This window comes from Podarcis filfolensis, assembly GCF_964270895.1.
Source record: "Podarcis filfolensis genome assembly, chromosome: 10".
NCBI classification, from domain to species: Eukaryota; Metazoa; Chordata; class Lepidosauria; order Squamata; family Lacertidae; genus Podarcis; species Podarcis filfolensis.
In genome coordinates this window covers 40,961,088-40,987,048 of record NC_139612.1, presented here as the reverse complement: position 1 = coordinate 40,987,048, position 25,961 = coordinate 40,961,088, and the positions used below count along the sequence as shown (strand labels likewise).

The window sequence follows — 25,961 nt, the reverse complement described above, 5'->3', positions numbered from 1 at the left end:
TGTTTGTATTTGGCTGGGTAGTTCCACTTGTCTGTGTTGCTACTTGCAAACCTAACATAGCTTCAACTTGTGATGTGGTCAGAAATAATAATACCATGTTCCATCTTCTTTCAGGCATTGCAACCGAGATGCTAATTAAGAGAAGCAGGATAGTACTAGTAGACTGGCTACCCTGACAGAACTCTCAGTAAAAAATAACAGAAGTGCCAGCATAGTTCTAAATCAAAACAGATGCGAAAATTAGGATATCAATGCCAATCAGGATGATTTTGGAGAGAATAGGGATTGCCACATAAATCTATTATTTCACATATCCCATGCTTATCTGGATGAAAAATGGAATCTTAATGACTGAATATAAAGAATTGTACAGGAGATGGTACAATATGGAGAGCTGAACAGTCAAATATTTTTAAAGGTGTGAAATATAATAAGGAACAAATATAGCAGGAAGCCTACAAAATAAATATATCAAACAAATGTTTATTGCTTATTCAAAATCTCATTTACCTTTTCCTGTTCTTTGCAAACATGCTGCCAGCCCTCATTCTCCTAAATCTACCCTTCTATATAATCTCAATGTTTTCTGCTCTCTTGATCTACTTAATCCCTTCTCCTTTGCTGTCCTCTAGGCCCTGGAATGTCCTCCCAGAATACTTCATTTTGACTTTGACTTGAAATCTTTTCTTAAAACCCACCTTTCCTGTGAAGGCTTTGGCTTAACTCCTTAGCCATCATTGGGGATGGGTGAATGTGTAGGTTTTGGTTTCTCTCACTTCCTCATTTTTCCACTCTTAAGATTTTCATATCAGCTTGTGATTTTTATTTTTTTTAAAGTTCTCATGAAAATGCATGAGCATTTTAGTGCATGTCTCCTAAAATACAAATTTCTGCATGCAATTTTGCCCAGTACACACGTTTTTAAAGCAATTTTGCCAATGTAATGCATTTTGGTACATTATTCTCATACATGGCTAGAGAACTATGCCACAAAATTCAGAGAAGTGCAAATTTCGAAGAAAGGCTGTGATTTATGTTCACATATTATTTTGGAAAGTAAGAAGTAGGTAGGTTCACTTTTAAATGCAAACTGAATTAAATTTCTCCCCAATTCCTAGCCATCAGCCCCAGATGCAAATAAGCCTATAGTGGCATATGCTCATGTCTATCTTTTGCAGCTTTGGAAATATCAAAATGTGTTGCTTATGCTAGCGTTTAAAAAAAACATCACCGTCCTGATGCCTTCAGATGTTTTAGACTACAGCTCCATCTGATGAATGCTGCTATAGAATATATGCTGATATTATAATCAGCCTACTGAATACTTTTTAAAATCTCAGCAGGCATTTTAATCGAAGTATGATTTTATAGTTTCAACCAGTTTCTACCTTTTCTGTATTGTATCTTTTGTTCACTGCTTAGAGACTATTGTAATCAAGTGGTACACGATATATTTAAACAAATAAAATATAATAAAGGTCCTTTCCTATAATTGCACAGCTTTTAAGAGATTAAAATCAAAGGCCCAAGTCCAGCGAAGGTTGTGCTTAAGTCACACCGAAATTGGAAAGTTGTTAGTTGCAGCTAATGGATATCTCATTGGTTTCAATGGGACTTCAGTTTGTGTGACAATTCAATGCATGTTTAGTCAGATGGAAGTCTCACTTCATTTGATAGAGCTTACTCCTAGCTCAATGGACATAGGTGCAGAGCCAAATTTTATTTGTGTACGGTCCATTGTTTGCCTTGGATGAAAAGGGTGGGGAAGAGGCCAAGTACAGGAAGAAGAAACTGTTCGCAATGGTGCAAATTTGCCTCTGGAAGGAATTCCACAACCAGAACACCACCACTGAAAAGGCTACGCTGCAACATTTTGAAGGGCTTCTGTCACTAAACAGTAGCAACTTTACTGCCATTATTACTCTGCTCGGCTAGAGGGAAGACAACACAGAGAGAAGCAGTCAGAATATATATTGTCCCGTGTGCCTGCTGTGCTTCTCTTGAATAAAAAGACAGGATCTCAAGAGGAACAGACTATCTCAAGAAAGCCAGGGCGGGGGACTGTACTGCGCTTCACATTAAATGCACATCAACATAGAAAGATCTTGTTTGTAGGGCTGGGAGGTTGGTCTCAATAAAGGTGCTATGGCTTTGCTCTCTCTGCAGAAATATTGACAGCTACAGTGCAATCAATATTCCAATCAGTGTAGCAAAGTGGTTATATCATGGCAGAAGCCAACCCATCAGCTAAGCTTGCAAAGTCCGCAATACGGAAAATAGAACTGGAGTCTAATTGAAATTAGGGTCAAAGTGATGGCAGCAGATCCAAGTGATTAAACACAAATCTGCCCCCAAGCACACAGAAAGAGTAGGGGTGGACCTAGAGAACCCTTTTTAAAAAAAATCAAAAGAGTTGAGGAGTTGCATTTTGCTACTGTTGTTATGTTATGTCAGGTTGAGCAGTAAAACAATAAAACGATAAACTAAAAACAAGGAGAGGTGATGAGGCAGCCAGTAAAACGTTAAAAATATAAAATTAGAATTAGGAAGCGGCTAAAAACTACTTGAAAGCTTAATTGAAGGCAGGCTGCTGTCTCAGTCGCCATCTTGTTTCCATTCCATAATGTGCTATGGATGCTTGTATGTGATGCCAATAAAAGGTTTGATGATGATTTTGCTACTGGATTTTACACAGCTGCAGGACTCAGCAAGACATCCTTTCTGCACACATACCTTTTCTGTGTTTAAATGCAGAGATAAGGAGAGCAAAAGCAAACAAATAATCTTTCATATATATATATATTCACGTTCTTTTCAAAAAGTGAAAATTAGGGGGGAAGCATCCTGTTAATCTTCTGTCTGGTGACAATTAGGATAACTCCAAGAGAAAAATTGTAAGGGTTTCAAAAGGTTTGTTTGAGGAGATGTTAAGAATGTTACATTCTAGAATACTCTCCCTGGAATAATCATGAAAGCCTGGAAACTCACTGGGATCCAGACTAAGTGGAATACATTTATAATTCCCACTCACCTCCTCCCAACGGGTGGGCGGAGTTTGCGACCCCGTGCAGGACTTACCTGGCCGGGTGCCACCCACCTAGTAACAGGGTGTAATTGGCCTGCCCCTGCCTGGCAGGCCAAGGGGCTACGGGCAGGGGTGTGGCCAGGGACAGGTACTGGGGCCAATGCTCATTCTTCTTCCTTCATTCCAGACTGAGTGGAATACATTTATAGAAGATCTTTTTACACAAAAGTCTGCCCAACCATAAAACAGTACTGTGATGAGACTCTCATGTGCCCATTACAAGCTGATTTTCATCCACGTGGCAAAACACATGTCAAACAAGAAATTGTTTCAATATCTTTCATTATTTTCAGTATTTTCACTGACTCAACATAGGACAGAAGCCTCAGGTGCCTTCTGACAGCAAGCTGAATTTTAGCAGGTTATCAGGAACCATGGGAATGACATATTTGGCACATATAAGTATGTGGCATAGGACGGGAAACTTGTACAATCCTCCACTAATTCAGATTGCAATTGTGTCAAAAAAGAAAAGAAAAAAGGGAGACATGTCATGGCGAACTCAGAGCTGTTGAACGGTAGCAGTAAGAAATACTAACACATCTTTAAAATGGCATTTTCTGGTAATATTGGCACAAAGCAAGGTGTAGGTCTGTAAAATTGGAGTCTCAGCACTGAAATATACATTATAGCTTACTGAGACAACATGAAAGTTTGGTTTGGTGTGTTGTCCCAACCTAGACTCATGATTAAGCTTTCTCCTTACTCACCACAAACAAACCTTCCAGGTCTAAGTGTGAACCAGATCAGTGACTGAAATTACATTTAGCAATTTTAATGTCAAATACTGTCAAATCACTCATCATAGATAGCTATCATCCCAAGGGGACACTACAAAAAGCAGCAGAGAGGTGGTAAGAAATAATGATTCATGTTGATTTACAACATGAGATGCTAATAATCTCTGCAGCTACCCTCAAAACGAAGTGTATACCTCAGCTTAGGGGTCCTAGTACTGAGTACCACCAGTGGTTTTTTCTGTGGCAGTACTTACCTGTACAGAGTAAAGGTAAAGGTAAAGGTACCCCTGCCCATACGGGCCAGTCATGACCGACTCTAGGGTTGCGTGCTCATCTCGCTCAAGAGGCCGGGAGCTGGCGCCGTCTGAAGACACTTCCGGGTCACGTGGCCAGCGTGACGAAGCTGCAACTGGTGAGCCAGCACCAGTGCCGCACACGGAAACACCGTTTACCTTCCCGCTATAAAGCGGTACCTATTTATCTACTTGCACTTAGGGGTGCTTTCGAACTGCTAGGTGGGCAGGAGCTGGGACCGAACGACGGGAGCTCACCCCGCCGCGGGGATTCGAACCGCCGACCTTACGATCAGCAAGTCCTAGGCACTGAGGTTTTACCCACAGCGCCACCCGCGTCCCTCCCTGTACAGAGTACCATCCCCTTTTTGTTTGCTGCCTCTGGCAGCCATTTTGTGATGACACTCACAGCACTTTTATCAAGACATGAGTTCTGGCACTGCTTTTTTCTTCTTCTTTTTGCTACTAAAAACACTCAGTACCACTTGTATGTCCTTGTAATTAACCTTGTTCAGATTAAATGAGCACATGGTAAGATGTTCAAGGTCATACCACGAGCCAACCCTGGACTTCCATACCTTCAAAATCCCATTTCCATAGAGACCTATGTGCATAATTCTGAATCTGATCTGCATAGACACCCAGCACATGACCTGTACTACTATTTATTTTTGCAGAGAATTGGTCTCATGTAGTCCCGCCCCCGATCACCTTATACAGAGTGATCATTAAAATCAGCCGAATTATTAGTAACTGCAGCTCAAATGGCACTCCCTAAATCACTGCAAAAAAACTTAGAAAATGCTGCTGAATAAACCTTTTACTGACATATTTGCATTTAAAAAACCAGCACATTCATCTCTTGAGAGCAATTTATCCTTAAGAGTGCACGCCTTTCCAATTCTTCATAATTTTTTCATGGGGAAACATAGGGATGCACCCACTTATACCTCAAAATTATAGCTTTAAAAAAGAACATTATATCTTTTCAGCGTTTTGTAACTTAATCAAAACAAATTCCTTACCTGGCAGTAAAGTTGAGTGACATTGTGCGCACACATGATAGGAGATCTATAAAATTCTTTAAGACGTCTCCTACAATTTACACATGCATGATGAATATTCTTCCATTCACAACACTGCTGGAAAGCTAAAGAAAATAACAAAACAAGGAAAATTGCTAGGGAGGAAAATATAGAATATAGGACAGCCTAGCCAGAAAATATATTTTTCCTAGCAAATTAGAGTGCATTTTGTTATCAATAGGACTGTGTGTGTGTGTGTGTGTGTGTGTGAGAGAGAGAGAGAGAGAGAGAGAGAGAGAGAGAGAGAGAGAGATGGAGGGGGGGTGAGAAAGGCTGTAGTACTAAAATCTATTGGAAGACCAACAGACCAAGAGATGTGGAGGTCCTGCATACCTTAAAGCTTAGCATATCTACTGTGGTATAAATTTGGTGTTGTTCAGTCTACTTAATCAGATGAACAACACAGCATACAAAAACTCACACCCCAAGAAATGTGTTTTTAGGCTTTATGGTGTCACTTTTTCCTGTTTGGAATCCACTATGACTAGGTACCATTTAGGAATTAACATTTCACAGAATAAATCTGCATAGAATTTTGTTGAGAGTCATGTGGAGTTTCCCACATCCCACACAGTCTCATTCTTCAGCCTGTCCTGGAGCCCTAACCCACCCAACTAAAAAACAAATGGGTAAATGGGGAGAACAGAGGACCACAAGATGGGTGAGGTTTGCACATTGGCAAAAGCAATATAAATACAGGGCGTTTCCTTGTCCTATTTTACCTAGTTGCATTTCCAATTTGTGCCCCATTTTTAAGTGAAGAGTGAGCAGACCGCATGCCACTTACGTATCCCAAAGTTTATGTAACTGGAGGGATATGTAAGCAGAGGTGCGACTATATGGGATTATTTATTGAAGGAAAATTTATTTCCTCAAAATTCTAATACAACCATTCTGGCCAATCTCAACAATACTCCAGGCCATCACTATTTTGCAGGAGAGATTCAAGTGCACACCAGAACGTTAGGTTAGCACAATAAAAGCAGATTCAAGTGCTTTGTCAGCCTAGCGCAAAAGCTGCACTTTAAAAACAAACCAAGGGATCTTTGCATTAGAGAAGTTTTGGGGCAAATACACTAAAGAGTGTGGAAAGAATGAATGGTTAAGGGGAATATGTATCTATTCATCACAAGCAAATCAGGATGAAAGCTCATTGTCATATAACAAATCAGACGAAATGCTCAATAAAGACTGGGCATAGTCTGAACATCACACAGACTTTGTGCAAGCAAATCAGGGTGAAAACTGTATAAATAGGTCAGTTGGAGGAGCCCTGATCGTCTTTCAAAAATGCAGTTGGAAACACACAATACAAGCTACAAATATAATAATGCTTGCAGTCCGCTAGACATGCTGCACAAATTAAACATTTTAGATAATTGATAGTTCAGTGCAAAGTTAATGGAATTTCATTCCTGGTCCTGCAAAATACCAAGTACTGGTTTGGGTTTCAGTGTTTATATGTACTAATGGTTTTCATCTTTCACATCACTGACAAAGAGTAAATTTTCCAGTAAAAGCATCAGAATGACTGGGTCAGAATCAAATAATGCTAATAAAACCAAATGGAAGAGGCAGCTTTTTGGCAAATAAAAGACAAATGGAAAACAGCTGAAACAAGGCTTATGATGTTCAGTGTTTATCAAACATCTCTTCAAAATGTTACAAATCCCAACATTCCTTAAATTAGGTACAGGTATTTTATATCTCATAATGCAGTAGAGGAGACAGAGACAGAGTGTTAATAAGCCCATTTCTATGTGGGTCTATGTGTATGGCACATTTCACTAAAATGTTTTGGAAATCTAAACATGGAAACTCAGTGAATACTAGAAGACTTTATAGAGCCTAGTCCAGCAAGCTGAGGAAACCCAACTCACACACATTTTTCCATGCAGAAACATTTCCCTACTCTGTGACCTGAGATCTTTTAGGTGAAGATGCAAAATACCAAGCCCGGTTGCTTCTAAACAAAAAAAGCTATAGAATCTATCCAACTAATTACAGCTGGAGAATTGGAACAACCATCCAGTTATTAAAGAAATGTTTAGAAAACAATAAACTGGAGGGCCACAGATTGCTGGCAGAAGTCCTACACATGTTCTCTTCAATGGGACTTAAAGGTAAAGGTAAAGGGACCCCTGACCATTAGGTCCAGTTGTGGCCGACTCTGGGGTTGCGGTGCTCATCTTGCTCTATATACTGACGGAGTCGGCATTTGTCTGCAGACAGCTTCCAGGTCATGTGGCCAACATGACTAAGCCACTTCTGGCAAACCAGAGCAGCGCACGGAAACGCCGTTTACCTTCCCGCCAGAGCGGTACGTATTTATCTACTTGCACTTTGACGTGCTTTCGAACTGCTAGGTTGGCAGGAGCAGGGACTGAGCAACGGGAGCTCACCCAATCGCGGGGATTCGAACCGCCGACCTTCTGATCGGCAAGTCCTAGGCTCTGTGGTTTAACCCACAGCTCAATGGGACTTACACCTTAGTAAACATGTGAAGAGCTGGGCTTGTGGGTTGGTATACTAAAGAGATTTTCACAGTGACATTTATTTCATATAATCTTTTGTATCAAGGGTAACGGTCATTGTATTTCTGCCTCCAACTTCACTTGTCAAACATTAATGAAAAATCAATAATGAGTTATGTTCCCAATGTTTTCTGACACACCTGTGTTCAATCCTGAAGAAAGCAGCCCCATTCTGTGGGGCTGACTGGAATATACGAGCAGATTTCCTGCAGCCATTTTGCTCTAAGTGGATTCAACTCAGAAGGATCGATGAGCCGTTCAATAAACCTGTAGTTTCTGCAGAGCGAAAAGACAAGGTGTGTGTGAGAGAGATTATTTTGGATAACTTTCTTTCTTTGCAAATCTGTGGGGGGTGGGGGGGAATGAAAGGACAAAGTCTATTTTCCACTACAAATATGACATTTTAGTTTGAAAAGGAACTAGTGACATGTGAGGCCACCCCTGCCACAGCTTACTCCAGAAACCATTTTGATTTTTCAATCAAAATGTTGAATACTTGGGGAAAAGGGGGGCTGTCTGAGTACTCAATAGGAATGTTTGGAAAGCTCAAATGGAGGAAGTGCAGCTCCCTGCAAGTCCCCCAGCCATGCACCTTTCCTAAGCCAACAACAAAACAGAACCTCTTTGCAGAAAAAAAAAACAGAAGAAGGCAACAGGTGGCAGACAGGACTCACTACTATAGAGAAGGGGCTCAACACAGCTTCTCATTAACTGGAAAAAAACTATGAGTCCCAAGATCCCTGGCAAGAAATGAGTCACATCATTTTCAACCAAGCTTTACAAGTAAAGATGAGAGAGAAATTCTGTTCACGTTTTAAGGCAAACAAAATTCACACTTTCCGAAACAATACATCAGCTGACACACAGCCCTCTTTTGGAAATTGCCCTTCTCCAGATTTTGCAATGCATTCTCCAGTCAAGCAACGTGTACAAAAACACACATGACTGGGTAAACTGTGCATAAAAATGTATTATGTTACAGGGAATTGCTTTGCAAAAAAATGTGTATATTGGGGGGAAATGCATTCAAAATTGTACTGCATACAAAAAAATAAAAATTGCAAATTGATGTGGAAATGTGTATAAGTGAATTTAAGATTGGAAAAATGAGAGCCCAAGAGAAACTAAAATTAACAGATTTCCCCATCCCTACTTGTATGAGGGGTGTCCCCTGCCACCCGTTACCTCCTCCTCAGGCTATAGTTTCCTTCTTCTTTTGCATGAGGAAGTCTAGAGGGCTGATAGAGATCCTGGATAGTAGTGGGAGCAGAGTGTGAACCCCAGCTCAATGAAAGCAGGACCCAATTCAAAATAAGGCCAGACTGTCTGAGCAGGTGTAGTACTCGTTTGACAGAGAACACATGAAATGCACTTTGTTTGAACAGAACAGTTAATCTGTGGCAAAGCATGAGTTAAGGTATGAAAGCTAAATCCAGAAGAACACCCATTCTGCCAAACATAATTATGTTCATATTGAAGTGTTGACTTGATATTCCCTTGATTAATTTTCATCACACTGTGTATTTGTTTTCTTTCAAGCTTATTCTAAATTAAGCCATTCTCCATGTCATTGTCAGTTCAGGTCTTGAATGCTTCTGCTAATAAAAGCTGCAAAAAGCCTTTTGACTTAATCAAACATGTCACATTATAGAATGATAGAGAAGAATTTGCATCTGTATCTGTGGCTAACAGTATGACCCTGTACACAGTTACCCAGATGCAACTCTCATTTCATTCAATAGTGCTTGCTACCAAGTATTTGCTTATAGGATTGGAATTCTAGTTGCCAATATATCACAATTAAATGTCATAGACACACTACAGAAAGTGAGAGAAAGCCTTTTTAAAGTGACTTTCTAATCAATGTAAGTATCATTGATTTAGAAACCAGGCCACTGCAGCAAAATAAGAATTACCCCCAGTCAACCAGGGTGTTGGGTAGGACTTGGGCACGTATTTAACAATATTTATATACTACTTGATTATAGTAAAAACTGTAAGCAGTTTACAAGAAACATTAACATTGTCAATAAAAACAGTGAAAACATTATACGAGAATTAAAACCAACATGTCTTGAATGCCTAAACAAACATATTTTAAGTAGGTGCCAAAAAGAGTACAGTGAAGGTATCTGACTGATGACAATAGGCAGGGAGTTTCAGCATGTAAGTTTAATTTCTTACAACTGTGGAATAAATACTACAAAGCAACTGCAACAGCATCAGTTCCACAAATCGAAGCAGTTGTGTGGACACATAAAGGGTCAAGTGACCACCTTGTAAATGGCTATCAATCACTAACATAAGGTGGATTACTAAATTTTGTGGAATGGTTTTCAAGAGGATTTAATTCCGCTCATTGTGATTCGGAACTTGGTAATTACTGCTGTAATTTGCCCTGAAGAAGTAGGCACCTGGGAGGAAGTTTTGACTCTTTTTGCCATGCTACACAGGTCGAAAACATGGGTGGCAAGGACAGCGAGCATTGCCTGTAATGAAAACCTTTGCTTTTGTTACCCGCTATCTGGGTCTGAAAGCTTCCCAGTCAAGTTAAGGGGTTGCACATTTCCCTCCCCCAGCACCACACAATGCATTGGAGTGTCACTAGGCTTGTCAACCAGTCCATAGAGCCTTTTAATAAACCTCTAAGATGGTGGTGGTGGGGATTTCCTTAGGTTTATGCAAGCCCTAACTGGGATCCAGGACTTGGGCTAAGAGTATATTTAAAGTTTTTAAAAGTACCCTTTGGGCGCATACAAAAGTGAGACTTTCATTCTGAGCTGTAGAAGAACTTTTGAGGGAAATAACACATCTGATTTCTACAGCATCTGATTATGAGCTTCAGTGATGTCACTAGTTTTAACAGTACAACCAGATGATCATTTTAAGGAGCCATTAGATGTATCTCATCTGTCCCTTGCACTCACTGACACATCCATCCAGAGCTTGTCCCCCAGTCTGGTCCTGCTTGTCAACATAGTGTGAGAAAGGGATGGCACAAGTCATGCAGTTCATAGAGACAAAGTAGAACCTGATTGGTGCAAAACATAGTGGGGGTTTGGGAGGGCACCCATGAAGCTCTCCTGTTGGGCTCAAGGACAGAACATGAAAGATAGCATGAGGGCAAGACTAGACACACAAAGAGAATTTTCTTGCATCTTCCGGGCCTCGCTTCAGGGGGAGTCATGTGACCCATAGGAGATCATGCAATGGCACGAGATCACAGCACCCAAAATGGCCACCGCACTCTTGTATGGAAAAAATGGGTTGTCCCAGTTTTCCTGGGACAGTTGAGGGGTATGTGACAGAGCATTCCATCATTAGTTGAGACTGATAGTTGAGATTCCTGAATTGCAGGAGGTTGGTCTAGATAACCCACGGAATCACTTCCAACTCAATGATTTGGAATGGTCTCCTTCGGGTGGTTGCGGACTATCCTTCATTGAAAGTTTTTAATTTCTATTTTGTATTAGCAAATATATAAACCACCCAGGGGATGGGTGGTATAGAAAAGTAACAAAAAATAAAGCATTCAGGATCTGGATTCTGCTTAGAACTCCTTCTGAAATGTATAAACAGAGCCTATCTGAAGCTGTTGTTTGTTAACTATACCACAAGGGAAGCGTAAATGGTTCTGTAAGCAGAGCTGAGAAATCACAGCAATATTTTTAGATATCACATAAGTGCTTTATAAACACCTCGATGTGGAGCCAATCTTCTTAGCAAACATACTGACCAGACAGAAAGAACTAGACAATGATTAGGCGCCAGGTGGGTGGACATTTGCTTGTTGAATCAGGAGCACTTATGTGATTTTTGAAAACATTACAGTACACAAATTACCCAAATAAACTAGCAGTAATTTGTTGGATTCTCTACACTGCAAACTCAGAAGTGGTATAAGTTATAGTGTTTCCCAGCTGGAATCTAAAATGCTTAGCTCTTTAAGGACACTAAGAGGCATATATAGGAGTAAGGCCCACTGAACACAGTGGAGCTTCAAGAGCAAGGAGAATGATCTGTAGAACATTCCCAGCACCTTCACACAACACTAGTTCCTATACTTTTCTTTAATAACCTGGAGGACTACATTTATAAGCCTGAAAACAGGCTTATATCCACAATGGAGATGTGGCTTTATTTTATAATAACAGCTGATTTTAAAAGCCAGTAAGCATTCTGGTTCTTCCAATATTAGTCATTTTAGAGTAGGCTCATCTTTTAGTCAGGCTTACATTCAGTGTGACAGATGTTAATTGTTATACTGTACTGGTGTTTCCATGTGTGTCTTTAAGTTATTATGATGTTCACCACCTTGGTGACTTCTGTTTTAAAAGTGATATACAAATAATTTGGATAAATAAGTGATAAGTTGTTATCCTGAAGGATCTCAAAAACTTGCAAATCCCCATCTCTTTAAGAGCTACAAAGCTGTGGAGGAAACAGACATATTAAAGCTACCGTAATGCATTTCAACTTTCCACTACAGTTACAATCCCCCAAGCCAAAGAAATCCCCCTTTGTCTTGACTAGCTATATGCCATGCAGAAGGAGGATTTACACAGCTCCTTCTATCACAACAGTCAGTGCTGGATTAAACCCTGTGGAAGCCCTGAGGCAGTTGAAATATTGAGGCTCGTATGCATGCTTGAGTGGGATAACATTGAACTAAGAAAGCTTGATTGTAATTTTCTTTCAAGATCAAGTCAATATTATTTTGATCTGTTGTTGCGGGGCCCCTAAAAAGCATGGGGCCCATAGGCCGGTGCCTACTCTGCCTATTTGGTAATCCAGCACTGAAAATAGTCTTGAAAATGGCAAACAAATTTGCATGTTCATATTCCCCGTCTCCCAGCAGCTATAAAAGGTGCAAAAGCATCTTTCAAGGCCAGGCTTTGGCAATGTTGCTTCTGATTGGGAACTCAATTTCAAAAGTCCAAAACAGCATACAAAGACAATCATTAGGCATGTAGAGCATTTCATGAAATGCATGGCTACAGATGGGGAAGGCAAACTCTAGCCTACTGTGTTTGGCTGGGAGATGAGCACAATACCACCTGCAGCCACTCTTACAACTATTATGCACTTGACACTCTTCGATTCCAAGAAGAGGCATAGGCCACCTAGCTTCAATGAGTAGCTAAGCTACCTCCCATTGGTTAGCAAGCTTGGAGGGTCTAATGACAGGAGGGCCTCCTGATCCTGTCTGCAGCCAGACAGGTGTTCCATCAATTGTTTGGCCAAAGCCTATTTTAATCATGGCAAAAGGATGTGATCACTCCCAGCATCCTATTGACACTGATTAAGGATCATCTGTTTAGTGGGAAGCTGATTATTCTAGGCTTCGCTTCTGTGGATAAATGAAGCTACAGGTTACTGTGGAACAGGGAGAGGGGGTAACCTTGTAAGAAATTTTTGAGTTGTTTTACACTTTGGTAATAGATGAAAGTTTCCCATAATGTTGATTTTTTAAAGTTCGACCCAAGAGGTGGGAAGTTGTGGGAAGAATATGCCAGTAAAATGTGATGGTAATGAAAATCTTCCAACCATTTTGTACACCTTCTATACAATGAAATTTATTTGGGGATCATTTTATAAATCTTGGAAGCAGAAAGGGATAGGATGTTCCTTCTTGGACTGTTTTCAAAATGAATATTGTTGTTGTTGTTGTTGTTGTTGTTGTTGTTGTTGTTGTTGTTGTTGTTGTTATTTGTACCCTGCCCATCTGGCTGGGTTTCATTTTGCTTAGTTGTCAATTATTTTATTTTTAACATGTGGAATTCATATTTTGTAGTTAATTTTCATTTGTAATACTTAATCTGATTTTTACAGAAGATTTTATTTAGTTCTATATGTTCTAAAACGTGGAATTTTCATTCTATTCTAGTTGTTTTACTGTTGGGATTCACGGTTTAGTTGTTAGTTGTGATGTTTTTTCTAGTTTTTCTCTATTTGATTTTTATTTGTAATGTTTTAAGGTAAGTTGTAAATTTGAATAGTATTTTGTATTAAAGATTTTCATGAAATACAAAAGAACGTGCAATGTCTCTTTCTTTCTGTGTACATTTTAAGATATTTTTTCTCTTAAATATAAGTGGCATATAAATTGTTGGGTAAATTAATAAGAAATACAGTGGTAGCTCGGGTTAAGAACTTAATTCGTTCTGGAGGTCCGTTCTTAACCTGAAACTGTTCTTAACCTGAGGTACCACTTTAGCTAATAGGGCCTCCCGCTGCTGCTGCGCCTCTGCTGTGCGATTTCTGTTCTCATCCTGAAGCAAAGTTTTTAACCTGAGGTACTATTTCTGGGTTAGCGGAGTCTGTAGCCTGAAGTGTCTGTAACCTGAAGCGTCTGTAACCTGAGGTACCACTGTAGTATAAAACTGATATGACAAAGCTATTTCATTCAACCAGCTACTGAGAAGTAAACAATAATGTAGAAATCAAAACCCCATTTTCAACACAAATTAATTCACAGAATACCTTGGACAATATACTTTAAACAGAGCAGATGGGTAGAATATTAGATTCACTTAAAATGAATATACAATATACAGTGTTACATTTTTACAGATAATTAATCCTCCAAAGGTTGTAATAATAAGGTAATGTTATATTATTCACTGCATTTTAGAAAGAGCTTACATGTTTCTCAAGGTCATAAAGCGCCAAGAGGCTCTTATACTGGGAGGCTCTTACTCTTACCACACGAGCAGTATGTTTCAAACGCTAAGTGGCATTGTTACTTACTCAGAGGACTATCAGACACAGCAGGGAAGACTGGGAAGAGGTTAGGGAGTCATATAAGATGGGGGGATTGGCTAGGGAAGGATCAGATGACTGACTAGGCAGGGAAAAAGTGATTTGGGAATTTCAAAACAAGTGACTCTTGAGAAAGGACTTATTCCAGGAAAAAGAAAGCATTTAGACAAAACGTGTTCTCCTTCATGGAGAGCACGTGTTGCGGTGGGGGCTAGCGAGACACCCCACTGTTGCTGGGCGGGTAAAATTGAGTTGGCCACTGCTGTAATTGGACTCTCCTTGTCGTGGGGGAGATTTTGATGTTGCCATTTCGTGACTGACAGCTTGAAATGTTAAAACCCTTGCGCGCAGCATTGAGCTTCCTCTTTTCGCTGCGCTCATCAGATTGCCCGCCCACCCTCCCTTCATTTAGGGTTGTTTGCGTTGACCTTGCTATGCCTGTCATGGGGTCGTCTGCTTTTGGGGCAGGGGCCCAGTAGGAGTTTTGTCCATTTGGCTGATTGGCTGGTGCCATTTGGTTTTTGCCTACTGCGTAGCAAATCGTCACAACTTGTAAGGTTAGGCATTGGTTTTATGAATTGGTTGGTGGAGCGGCATGGATTGGCTGTGCTGCTGCTGCAAGGGTATTCCATTAAAGGAATACAAGGGCTCACCATGCTTTTGTCCAAACCCCTGACAAGGGGCTAGGGCCACGCAAGAGCCCCTGGGAGCATTTGGGGAGAGGTGAGGGAAGGTCCCCTTCTCCATCGCTCTCCCCAAAATGTTTTCCTTTCCTGACTTTCGCGGTCATGCGAATGTCAGTCTGTCCCCAGCAGGGTCAGATAGTCACAACCAATGCCTAAGCAACCACTCACATTTTTTGTATTTTAATAAAGTTGTGGCCAAAATTATGCCAAAAACCTTAAACAAAAAATAAGTGTGAATCGTGTTTTTATTTGGGGTGGCTTGGGGACCTCAACGTGCAAATACGAAAGCAATCTATCATTACTTTTTAACCATATCTCTGTCTTGACTCTTCATTCTAGGTATGGGACAAAATAACTCTACCAAGTGGATGAATCAGCCACACAGAGATATTTAAAGCAGATTCTGTGTGCTGTTAGCTTTGTGTTTATTGGCCCTAAAATAGTTAAATAGTTGTGCTGACCCTATCATCTCTCTCTCTCTCTCTCTCTCTCTCTCTCTCTCTCTCTCTCTGTGTGTGTGTGTGTGTGTGTGTGTGTGCCAGCCACAGTGATTGTGTTGTTTGAACAGAATAAAAGGCAGCATGTGTCATGGTACTATCTTGCCAAACAGAAAGCATATGAATAGAATTTTCCTATTGTGGTGGTTTCAGTTGTGTACTGTCATATCCAAATTTTCTGGACGATTTTTGGTGGCACATTGTAAATTACTGGAAATGGGTATGCTAGGTGTGTTTGGCTGGGTGACAAATAGATTTGAGAAGCCTCTATTAAGTCCTGTGACAAGCAAATGTTAGACACTGAATGGATCCCAAAGTATATGGCAAATACATCATAATTCCCTCAACATTTTTTGATATAATTGTGATACTATATATTCATCATATGCAATGCAGTGTGTAAGAGATGAACTTACACCAAGGTGACTCAAGTTCAAATCCTTGCTCAACCATTAAGTTCATTGGCTTGCTTTGTGATAGTCTCAATTTTTCAACCTCACCTACTTGTGATGTTGGTGCTAAGATAAAATTAGGAAACCTTCATCTCCTCTGGTTCATTATTGGAGGAAGGGTGGGAAATGGAAACTGAATGAATTACTTTGTCATGCATGGTTCAAATTCCAATAGTGTTTCTGAGGAAACAAAACACACAGATGAGTTTCCACATATTTGCTTCTTGATTTTACCACAATGGTATTTGTTCAATCACACTTTTTTTTAAGAACAGTTTTCTGTGCAGAAAACACTGCATGTCTAAAAGTGCTTCTGGTTTATAAGTTCAGAGATTCCCCAGGTCCTCAAGGGACTATCACGGAGCCAAAGATTTTGCATTTTGATCTTAGATTCTGCTAGCAGATGTTTAAAAATGCATGTAACCAGACAGCTCCCTTTTGGCTACACATCTGAGAAATCTTGAAAACCTAATTTATTCTTTCAAAGGTCAGCTGTAACAGACACCCAAAATTGGTTTCAAATCCTCCTGGGAAAACTGTAGAATAAAAAGTCCTTCTGTGTTTGAGTAATTTTACCCATTTTGAGCATGCATTCATTTCTTCCGCAGACAGATAATATATCTTGACAAGCTTATGTCCTATATGTGCTTCTGGACTCATATATATTAAAATCATATCAAACAAATATACACAGTGTAGATAGTGTGGCAGAATACAGTTTTGGCTTACCAGCAGCCATGCTAAACATTTTAAGGTCATGGAGCCCAAGCAGTCATCTTAAACTGGGTAAAGCTGTTCACAGTATTAGTTGTGCAACAGAAACATTTTTACTAGCCAATAATATTCAATAATACAAAAATCAAGGCATGCTGTTTCCAACTTGCATGCCTACTTGGTATTATCTGGGGGAAAGAATTACTTGCATAGCACTTAACTGAAAATGTCACATAAATTCATTACTCTGTACATTATTAATAAGCAAAATACAGGTTCTGAGATTTCCACATGTAAATTCAAAACAATGAATTTCCCTGCATCTGCTGGGACACCAAAATTGTAGGCCTTGGAGGGGAATAAAAGACAACCCTGGGCAAAACTGCATTCTATTTAAAAAAGAAAAAGAAATCTTGGTCTAAGTTTTGGGTTGTGGCGAGCTGTGTATTTTTTAGGACTCACCTTATTTTCTGATTTTAAGTTATTCAAAACTGTTTTTAATGTAATTTAAATTGTTATACCTTGCTCTGGGACCTTAGAGTGAAAGGCAAGTAATAAATTAAGTTAATCATAATTATTAATCACAATTATATAACACCCTCCCTGGAGAGGTACCTTCTTTGGCACCAGACAGATACCTTTTCATTTCCCCAGCTTTTTAGATCCACACACTTTTAATCCACTAGATTTTAGATCTACTGTGTATTTTATTATATTGTACAAATACTCTGCGAAAATTTTGTAAATATGACTTAGCTGAAGAAATGCACTGAAAAATTAAGAGAAGGGAAATTTCTGAAGGACTGCATTTTGATGTGTGTATTATTTCAGAAAGAGCAAATTAGGTAGGTTTGCCTTTAAATGCAGATTGTATCAAATTCCTCATCTATCTCTACTCGATGCGCTGCTCATATGATGTGTGTAGATGCAACCTATCAAAGCAACTGAAAATGTCCCAGACCAAATTGAAACTTAAGTCCCTAACATAATGAGCTTAAATAAAATAAAAAAAGCTTGAGCACAAGTCCACTCTGCCCTCTTGCTGTTTCCAACAACTGGTCCTCAGAAATGTTACTGCCTCCAACTGTGAATGAGAGAAAAGCCATCATAGTTAGTAGCTTTATCCTCCATGAATAAGGTTCAGTGGTAATGAGTCCTGTTACAATAACAAGTGCAATGGTTATATGTGTCCTTTAATTAATTAACCTTTAGTAACTAGACTGGAGCCAGCTACAGAGATAACAGAAACTCCTTGTTGCAACAGCTCCACAGGCCATAGGTCCATTTCTGGGCAGAATTCAAAGTGATGGTTATGACCTCTAAAGCCATATACAGCTTGGGTCCAGGCTATCTGAGGGGTTGTATTTTACGATATGAGCCACTTTTTGTTATATTTCAAGCAGGCTTTTCTCTTGGTCCTGCCATGTGCATTGGGCCACAGTAGAGGGACTTCTTGGAAGATGTGCCCAGATTGTGGAACATGCTTCCATGGGAGGCTAGACTGGTCCCCTCTCTGTTTTCCCTCCAGCAGCAGGCAAAGACTCTTTTGTTTAGATAGGCCTTTGGCCACTAACTAGCTGTAGCGGTGGGGACTTTTAACGGTAGATTTTGAATATTTTCTTCTCTGCTTAAATGGTTTTAAGTTGTTTTGATTCAGTGATGCTTTTAGTATGGTAACTGTTTAAATATTTATAAATGGTGTTTTTTTAGTTGTATCTTTTTAATTCATGAGCCACCTTGGAATGTATATGCCACTATTAATCTCCACTGGTTAATGAAAATGTGGACACATTACCCGAAAATCACAAAACCCAACCTAATTTTCTGTGATGTTTGGCTATTTGTGTACCACCTTAATTTCCAAGGACAAAACTTATGAAAGAGCTGTTCACCTGCGAAAACGCTGAATGAGGCCTCTTAGATGAAGAAACAAACCTGTACTGCAGATTAAAATCAAATAATTGTACCACATTCTAAATCATTTGAAATTGTCATTAAAGTCCCATTTTCATATAGTAATGAAATACATTTTTAAACAATGATTGACTGAGCACTGCTTATTGTTAATTTGGTTATAACAACAATCTCACCGCTTCAAAGCAAACAATTATAATTACTGTTTTCTGCAGTTATGTTAGTTATTAAGAGTGAAATTCAATTGTGTCTAGCCATCAGTAAAATGAACTTCTGCTTGCATAACTTCACTTCCTCTTCTCCCAACCAGAAGTCCCCACCATACCCAAAATCTGCTCAAGACAGTTGGGGGGGTGGGGTCCAGAGCATATTAGCGGAGGGTTGCTAGGGCTGTGGAGAGGAGGATAGGAAGATGGAGTCCACTCACACAATGTTGGATCTCACCTACAAACTTTTTCAGGGTAGATTACACAGGAGGCATATTATATTATATTATATTATATTATATTATATTATATTATATTATATTATATTATTTTATTTTATTTTATTTTATTTTATAGACTGCCCTTCATCTGAAGAACAATGCATTGGAAGAGAAAACAGTTTTGAAAACAATTCCAAAACCATTGGTACTTAAAATAGGTACATAAGCCACAATCACTCCATAAGACCAGTGAACAACTTGATCCATCACAATCATTTTCTAAACAGCAGTGCCAAAATATATTATGAAGAACAAAACAAACAACCACATTTGTAAGGCTCGTTAGCAGGCCGGCTCTGTAGGGACCAAATGCAAATCTGTTGCAAGGGAGATCCACTAAACAAGGGGCCACCAGACAGGCAAAGAAGCAGGACTTCTGGTGATGACCTTAAATCGTGGGCAGGGTCATATGGGTCCAGGTGGTCCCAAATAGTTTAGAGTTAGCACTAGCAGTTTGAATTGGGCCAGGAAACAAACCAGTGACAACGGGTGGAATCTTGAGATCATATCTGATTTCCTGTTCCCAATCAACATCTGGGCAACTTCACTTTGTATCAGTTAAGGTTTCCAAACCACCTTCAAAGGCAGCCCCACAAAGAGTACAATATGGCAACCCAGTCTGGAGGTCACCAGTGAAAGCATAAACAAGACGAAGTCCATCCAAAACAAATGCTAGTAAGCTGCAGGGGGAAAGAGAGCAAGTTTTTAAGAGGTGTTAGAATTTCTTGGGCAGATCGAGTCTGCCTTGTGCAGGCTACACTATATCTCATGAACCAAGGGTGTCTATAGGCCATTCTAAGCCCCATAAGTTCAAAGACCTCTGCTGCATCAGAGGTGTGGAAGGCATGAAGATGCCACAGTCCACATTAGGCCTACAAATGTATGGGATTGTTGGAGCTCCAACCTCCACCCACCCTGACAAGCACAGACATGAAACTTCACAGCTCGGAACCAAAAGTGTATGGCCTTCTCCATTGGTGCCAGGCTGACAGGCCTCTAAAATCCAGCACACCTCCACCATCCCTGCCAGCTTGGAGCCAGAGAGGGGAGCCAGAAGCTGGCTAGTTGGCCTTTGCTTGTACCCATCAAGCACAGAAGTAAACCAAACAGCAAGTTTCCTCCCCTGTTTGAGGAGGGAGCATGGATCACCATCTCCCACTCTGCAGCTCCAACATTGGTAAGAAGTCCTGCTCACCACAGCCTGGCTGACCTTTCACCATACTGAGATGGTAAGTCAGATGGCAAGCAAGATTGTTGGACTCTGTTCAGGATTAGAGGAAATATATTTCCAGGCACCCTTGAGCATCAGTACCTGTGACTGAGAAATTAAATACAGATCCAAACCCTTAATTTTATAAGAGGGGCTCCTTACAACATTTAGGGAGAGGATACTGTATATTATTTTCAGGGATAAGGTTTACCTGTTGCTTACAGGCATGTTTAACTCCTTTTCTTTTGAAATGTATCGGGAGCATATGAATGTGGCAGAGCTCATGAGTAAGGTGTGCATCTTCTGTTGTCACTTATTTGGAACGTGTACTTCAGTCCTGAGGTTATGTTCCTTATCATCTTCTAATAAGCACATGCTTATCCCTCGTAAGAAGCAGAAATGCTCATGCAAGGTGGAATTAAGGATTCATTTGCAAAAGAAAACTTAAAAGTGCCAAAGCACTAGACTGGTAGCTAGAGGGCAGTATGGAGAGGATTTAACAACATGAAAGTAAATGAACAATATTTTGAGAATGTAATTCTCCAGTACAATTTTTCATCCACAGTTAATTTAGCTATTAATTTAGTTCATTTAGCTATGAATTGGATGGATGGAGAAATAAAGTAAATTTATTGATGAAAAAGGAAGGTTGAGGGTGATCCTGAAAGATAGTGGAGACTCAAGCGTGCCAATTGGCCACATGGGAATAAATGTGATTGGAGAGAAGAGGACAAAGATGGGAGTGGGGGAATAGGCATTTGAAGTGCTGACAGCCGGAGAAGAAAAGTGACAGATGTCTCACCTCTTGTCCCCACTTCATTACCTCAAGATGTAACACTCACCCTAGAATCACAAAGCCAGAAGGATCAGTTTCTGCAATCCAGGCATCCAATGCCCTAAAAATGATTGACACTGTATAAATGCAATCCTATGCACACTTGCTTGGTGGTAAGTCACACTGAATAAAGTGAGATTTATTTCTGAGTAAACCTATATAGGACTGCAGTATATTAGTATTCTACAGTTCCATGTGACTTTTTGATACTATTTCCACTCTCCCATGCAGTTTACTCCAGAGTAACAAGGATTTGGGAGTACATTTGTTTCAGCTCCACATGCCATGAAACCACCTATAGATGAAGTCAGAGTAAGGGTCAGTCCATTGAACCCAAGTTCATATAAGAGCAGCAGACACTTTGGGCGTTCCAAGGAAGTGGTGAAACGGAAATATGGATCATTTTGACTTCCTCTTCCCACAGTTCTGATCTTATCAGGGGCAGAAGGGGATGAAAATCTGTCCCACAGACTTTTTTATTAACTTAAAAAACATTGTCCCCTTTCAAACAAGACTCATAAGCATGAGAAGCATAGGATTATCATGAATGTCCCTTGGAACAAGCAACACAACTCTTGTATAATGAGAATGACTGATTTACTGGTCACTGGAGGACACTTTAGCCCTGAAGGTACATGACGTCTCACATCTATTCAGATTTATAGTCTTTGCGAGGCTTCAAGACCCGGCTTCATGTTAGTGTGCACCAGTTTTCTGTAGCCTTATGGTCATAATTTAGAATGTTACTACATACTCTCCAACATTTCTCCGATGAAAATTGGGACGTCCTATTCAATAATAGCAGCTATTATTATTATTACTACTACTATCACTACTACTACTACTCTGGCCATCTGACTGGGTTGCCCCAGCCAACTTGGGCGGCTTCCAGCATGTACAGAAACACAATAAAACATTAAACATTTAAAAACTTCCTTATATAGGGCTGCCTTCAGATGTCTTCTAAAGGTTGTATAGTTACTAATCTCCTTGGCTTGGGGGAGGGGATCACATAACTCCATACTCTCCAGCCGTCTGTAAATCTAGGACGGTGCCTGGAAAAATAGGGATACTTAGAGAGTCTGTTGGTATTGATCTGTATATCCCAAATGTCCTCAGGCCATATATACCCAAGAGACCTCCTATAATATGTCATAAAATTTACAGAGCACCTATTTTTGTTTCCACCCATTCAGGCATTTAAAGCAAAAGCATGGAGAAAATAATTTTCCTTTACAGCCGAGGAAATCTTATCTAATGAGGGTTTGCTAAAGTAGAAACATTTTCTAGAACCAGTAGAACTCATCCTTGACAAATACATATAAAACTTCATTTGGAATGCTTAGTTATTATGCTTTTGTTTTCAGGGGATTTGACATATTTGCAGGTTTAATTGTTTCAAACTGTTGTTAAATTATCTTGAGGTTATAAAGTAAAGTAAATGAAATACGGCGGCAGTGCCAAGCTCAGTTCTGCACATCGAAGTTGCACCAGGACTCAAATACACACAATTCAACGTATGACAGCATCTGGTCAGCCTGATTCTGATCTCATGAAACCTCTTTAGCACGTAGAATTTGTATTACAGGTGCTTAAGTGCACTTGAAGGTGAGACAGGTCCTCTAGCGTTGTTCCTCTTACTCTTAAAAACCACACACCTTATAAGCCTGTTCCAAGTTTTGAAAACTGAAACACTTATGGGCCTTTGCCTGATAGCTGGATTATCAAAGTGTCAAGCAATTGTTTTCACATATTGCTGCTGAGAAGCGCAACCCAATGCTTTTTTATTATTATTCCTTTCCATGGAAAGAGGATTGAATGGGGATAAATAAAGCAAGACTTTTTTGTTTTGTTTTTGTTTTTTAAAAAGGCAATATTTTCAAATTAGTATCCAGCAGTTGAGTAGGAGCTTTTGTTAGCTACTCCTCCTGACTGTCATCCTTGGTTTCTGTTGCCATAGAAACCAGAGCATCTAGTATTCAGGACAGTACTCAAGCCTTGTAAATTCATTCCCATTCCCAAGTCTGCTCCAACCAGGTACTCTGGGAAAATTATGCTGGCTGGGATGATCAGGATCTCTACAGCAGGCTTTCCAAAGGTAAAACTGTGGAGAGGTAGCAATTTATTACTTCTTTTATTAAGATTTCACCCTTTGATTGTGGTGTTATTTCTAGTCTCAGTGCAGCAGCTGCCCCCTCTCAGTTAGCCCTCCAAATTGAGCTCACATACACAGACTGATTAGAATGACCGTCAGAAATAGAATAGAAATGGCTAGCCACTGTTATCCTAATGCGACCAGGAAGGGAGCTCAGTTGTGGTCAATGATGTCATGATCTGTTCTGCAAAGTGACAAGCTAAATAGCAACCACCGAAGCAAACTGCAAGCCTTGGCAACACAAAACTGATATTTACAGCTGCCATTCTCAACTAAAGTTGTTCTGGTGACTTGAATGCGATGTCAGATATTATCACTTTCTTTGGATAGCAAAACAATGATTAATTCAAAGCAGAATGCTCTTCACCCCAGTAGTCTGGGTTTCCATATTTCTATTGGATGGGGGGGCCTAGACATCTGAAGGGGATGGAGAGTTGAGGTTTCGGAATCTCTGTACTAAACCTCATTTTTCCACATAAGATGACACGAATGAAAACAGATCTGTATCATTTTGAGTGATGGATGAACCACCACCATCTTGATTTGTAAGGAGTTTTTTTGGGGGGTTGAAATAGAAGGCTGCTGCTGTTTCTGAGCCCATTCCAATGTTCAGCTCCCATGTCCAAATGACGTCAATGGGAATGAAGCAGGACTCAAACACCACCCCAACTCCCCTGTACCTTGCCCCACTGCCCTTCTCTTTTCCTCTAACACTCACCTCTTGATGTCAGTGACCAGCGTCAATTACATCCTGCCATCTAGATCACTGAACTGATCATAGAAAGCTAGCACATTGGGGGAGAAGGGCTCCAGGTTACTACCTTTCTTGCCTTACGAGAGCCCACACACAGAATCTGAAGGTACAGCACAAACTCAGGACTACTTCCCAAATGAGAATCAGGCCCTGGGGATTCATGTTTTTTTCCACACGGGCCATCAAAGTACTTAGTATGGAATTTAGATACCCCCAAAAATTATACCCTGAGGCTCCTTCTGCCTCGGACACTATCGTTCCAGCAGTCCATGTGCCAGGAAGTAATGGAGGGTTCACAGAAAGCCCTCATGTGTGGCCTCCACATAACTGCAGACACAGCCAGGTAGGAAAGGTATCTATAATAGCAGAAGCTGGTGGCTATGGCAGAAGAGTAAGATCTATATGAACTGAGGTAAATGTTTCCCTTCTCCATGCCATTTGGTGATACATTTTGTAGTACAGGCAATATCTCATTAGTAAGCAAAAGTAAACTAGAAATAATTAGCTGTCTTTGCCCATAAGATTTTTGGATGACTGAGAGGGGGTATAACTTAAGAAATGTTGTTGGCATAGCTGTCTAAGAAATTATTTGTGTGACCATATGCTCTGAAGGAGGAGTAAGTTCTAAGCCTTCTTCAGTGTTTCTTCCCCACCCCATGGTTATAATTGTTCTAAATCGTAAGAAGAGCCTACATGTGTGAAGACTTCCTGCTTTAGATCTTAACCCCCAAAGTGTGGGTAGCAGGAAGGGGATACAACAGCAGTGGCAGGGCTAGAAAGCAGAGTGGTGAGCGCTCACTCTCTCTACCCCCAAATTTGATCCATGAAGAGAAGTGACTAAGGGGGAAGGGGGTCCTGGGCCAGTTTCACAGAAGTATCTCAGCCCTTCCTGTGGCCATCCTGTCAAGAATAATTTACCAAAGGAACAGACACAGGGTCTCTCCATAACCAAGAGTAATCTACTGTAAAAAAATAACCTCAAGGATTAATAAACACATGATCAACTTTAAAACTAGAAAATGTATGGCCCAGAGTAACCACAAGAGAAACTGCATAGACATATTGAACTGAATAATTGAGAAGGCAGTGAATGAATAATATAGAGTAGTTTCCAATCACCAGGTGGTTTTTCTACAGACATGTACTGAATGGGACTGGGAAAATAGAAAAGGCAGCGGAATTTACTATATGCTATCACTTACTCCCAGTAGTGGTAGTAGTAGTAATATTAATTTGTGTATATTCCACCCATTTGACTGGGTTGCCCAACTTCCAACAGATTATAAAACAACAATAAAACACAAAACATTAAAAACTTCTCTATACATCCCTTCAGATGCCTTCTGAAAGTCAGATAGTTGTTTATTTCCTTGGCATCTGACAGGAGCACATTCCACAGGGCAGCCACAACTACCAAGAAGGCTCTCAGAAGTCACGCCCACCCTGTGGAATGCCCTCCTGTGGAATGCCCTCCTGTCAGATGTCAATGAAATAAACAACTGCCATGGTGATATTATTGAGTAGATTGTAACATCCATAGCCCCAAATAATGGATATTTTTATAGCTCAATAGTAGTTCACTTCAGCCCTATCACACATTACTCACCTGTATGACATATGTGTATAGATTAAGGAGCAACACCTGAGGAGGAGCTCTACATGATTAAGGCTCCCAAATAATCAGATGTATTAACTGCACAGGAGTTTGGATGTTGGGCTTTTTGCTTGCACAGCTGTACACAATATATGGTCACTAAA

The 25,961-nt window shown here is 40.1% G+C and overlaps 1 protein-coding gene across 2 annotated transcripts in view; it reads right to left on the bottom strand.

The window, feature by feature from the left end:
• LOC310743392 (uncharacterized protein) overlaps positions 1–25,961 on the bottom strand; it is a 105,259-nt gene that overhangs the window by 62,825 nt on the left and 16,473 nt on the right. For both annotated transcript variants that reach the window (XR_014538989.1, XM_083573606.1), the window contains 2 exons: positions 7,878–8,013; positions 5,144–5,268 (listed from right to left, as the gene is read on the bottom strand). Coding sequence is in view for 1 of the 2 variants with exons in the window: in XM_083573606.1 (XP_083429732.1) it covers positions 7,884–8,013 (130 nt within the window). In the remaining variant the exon portion in view is untranslated. The remainder of the gene's footprint in view (positions 1–5,143; positions 5,269–7,877; positions 8,014–25,961) is intronic.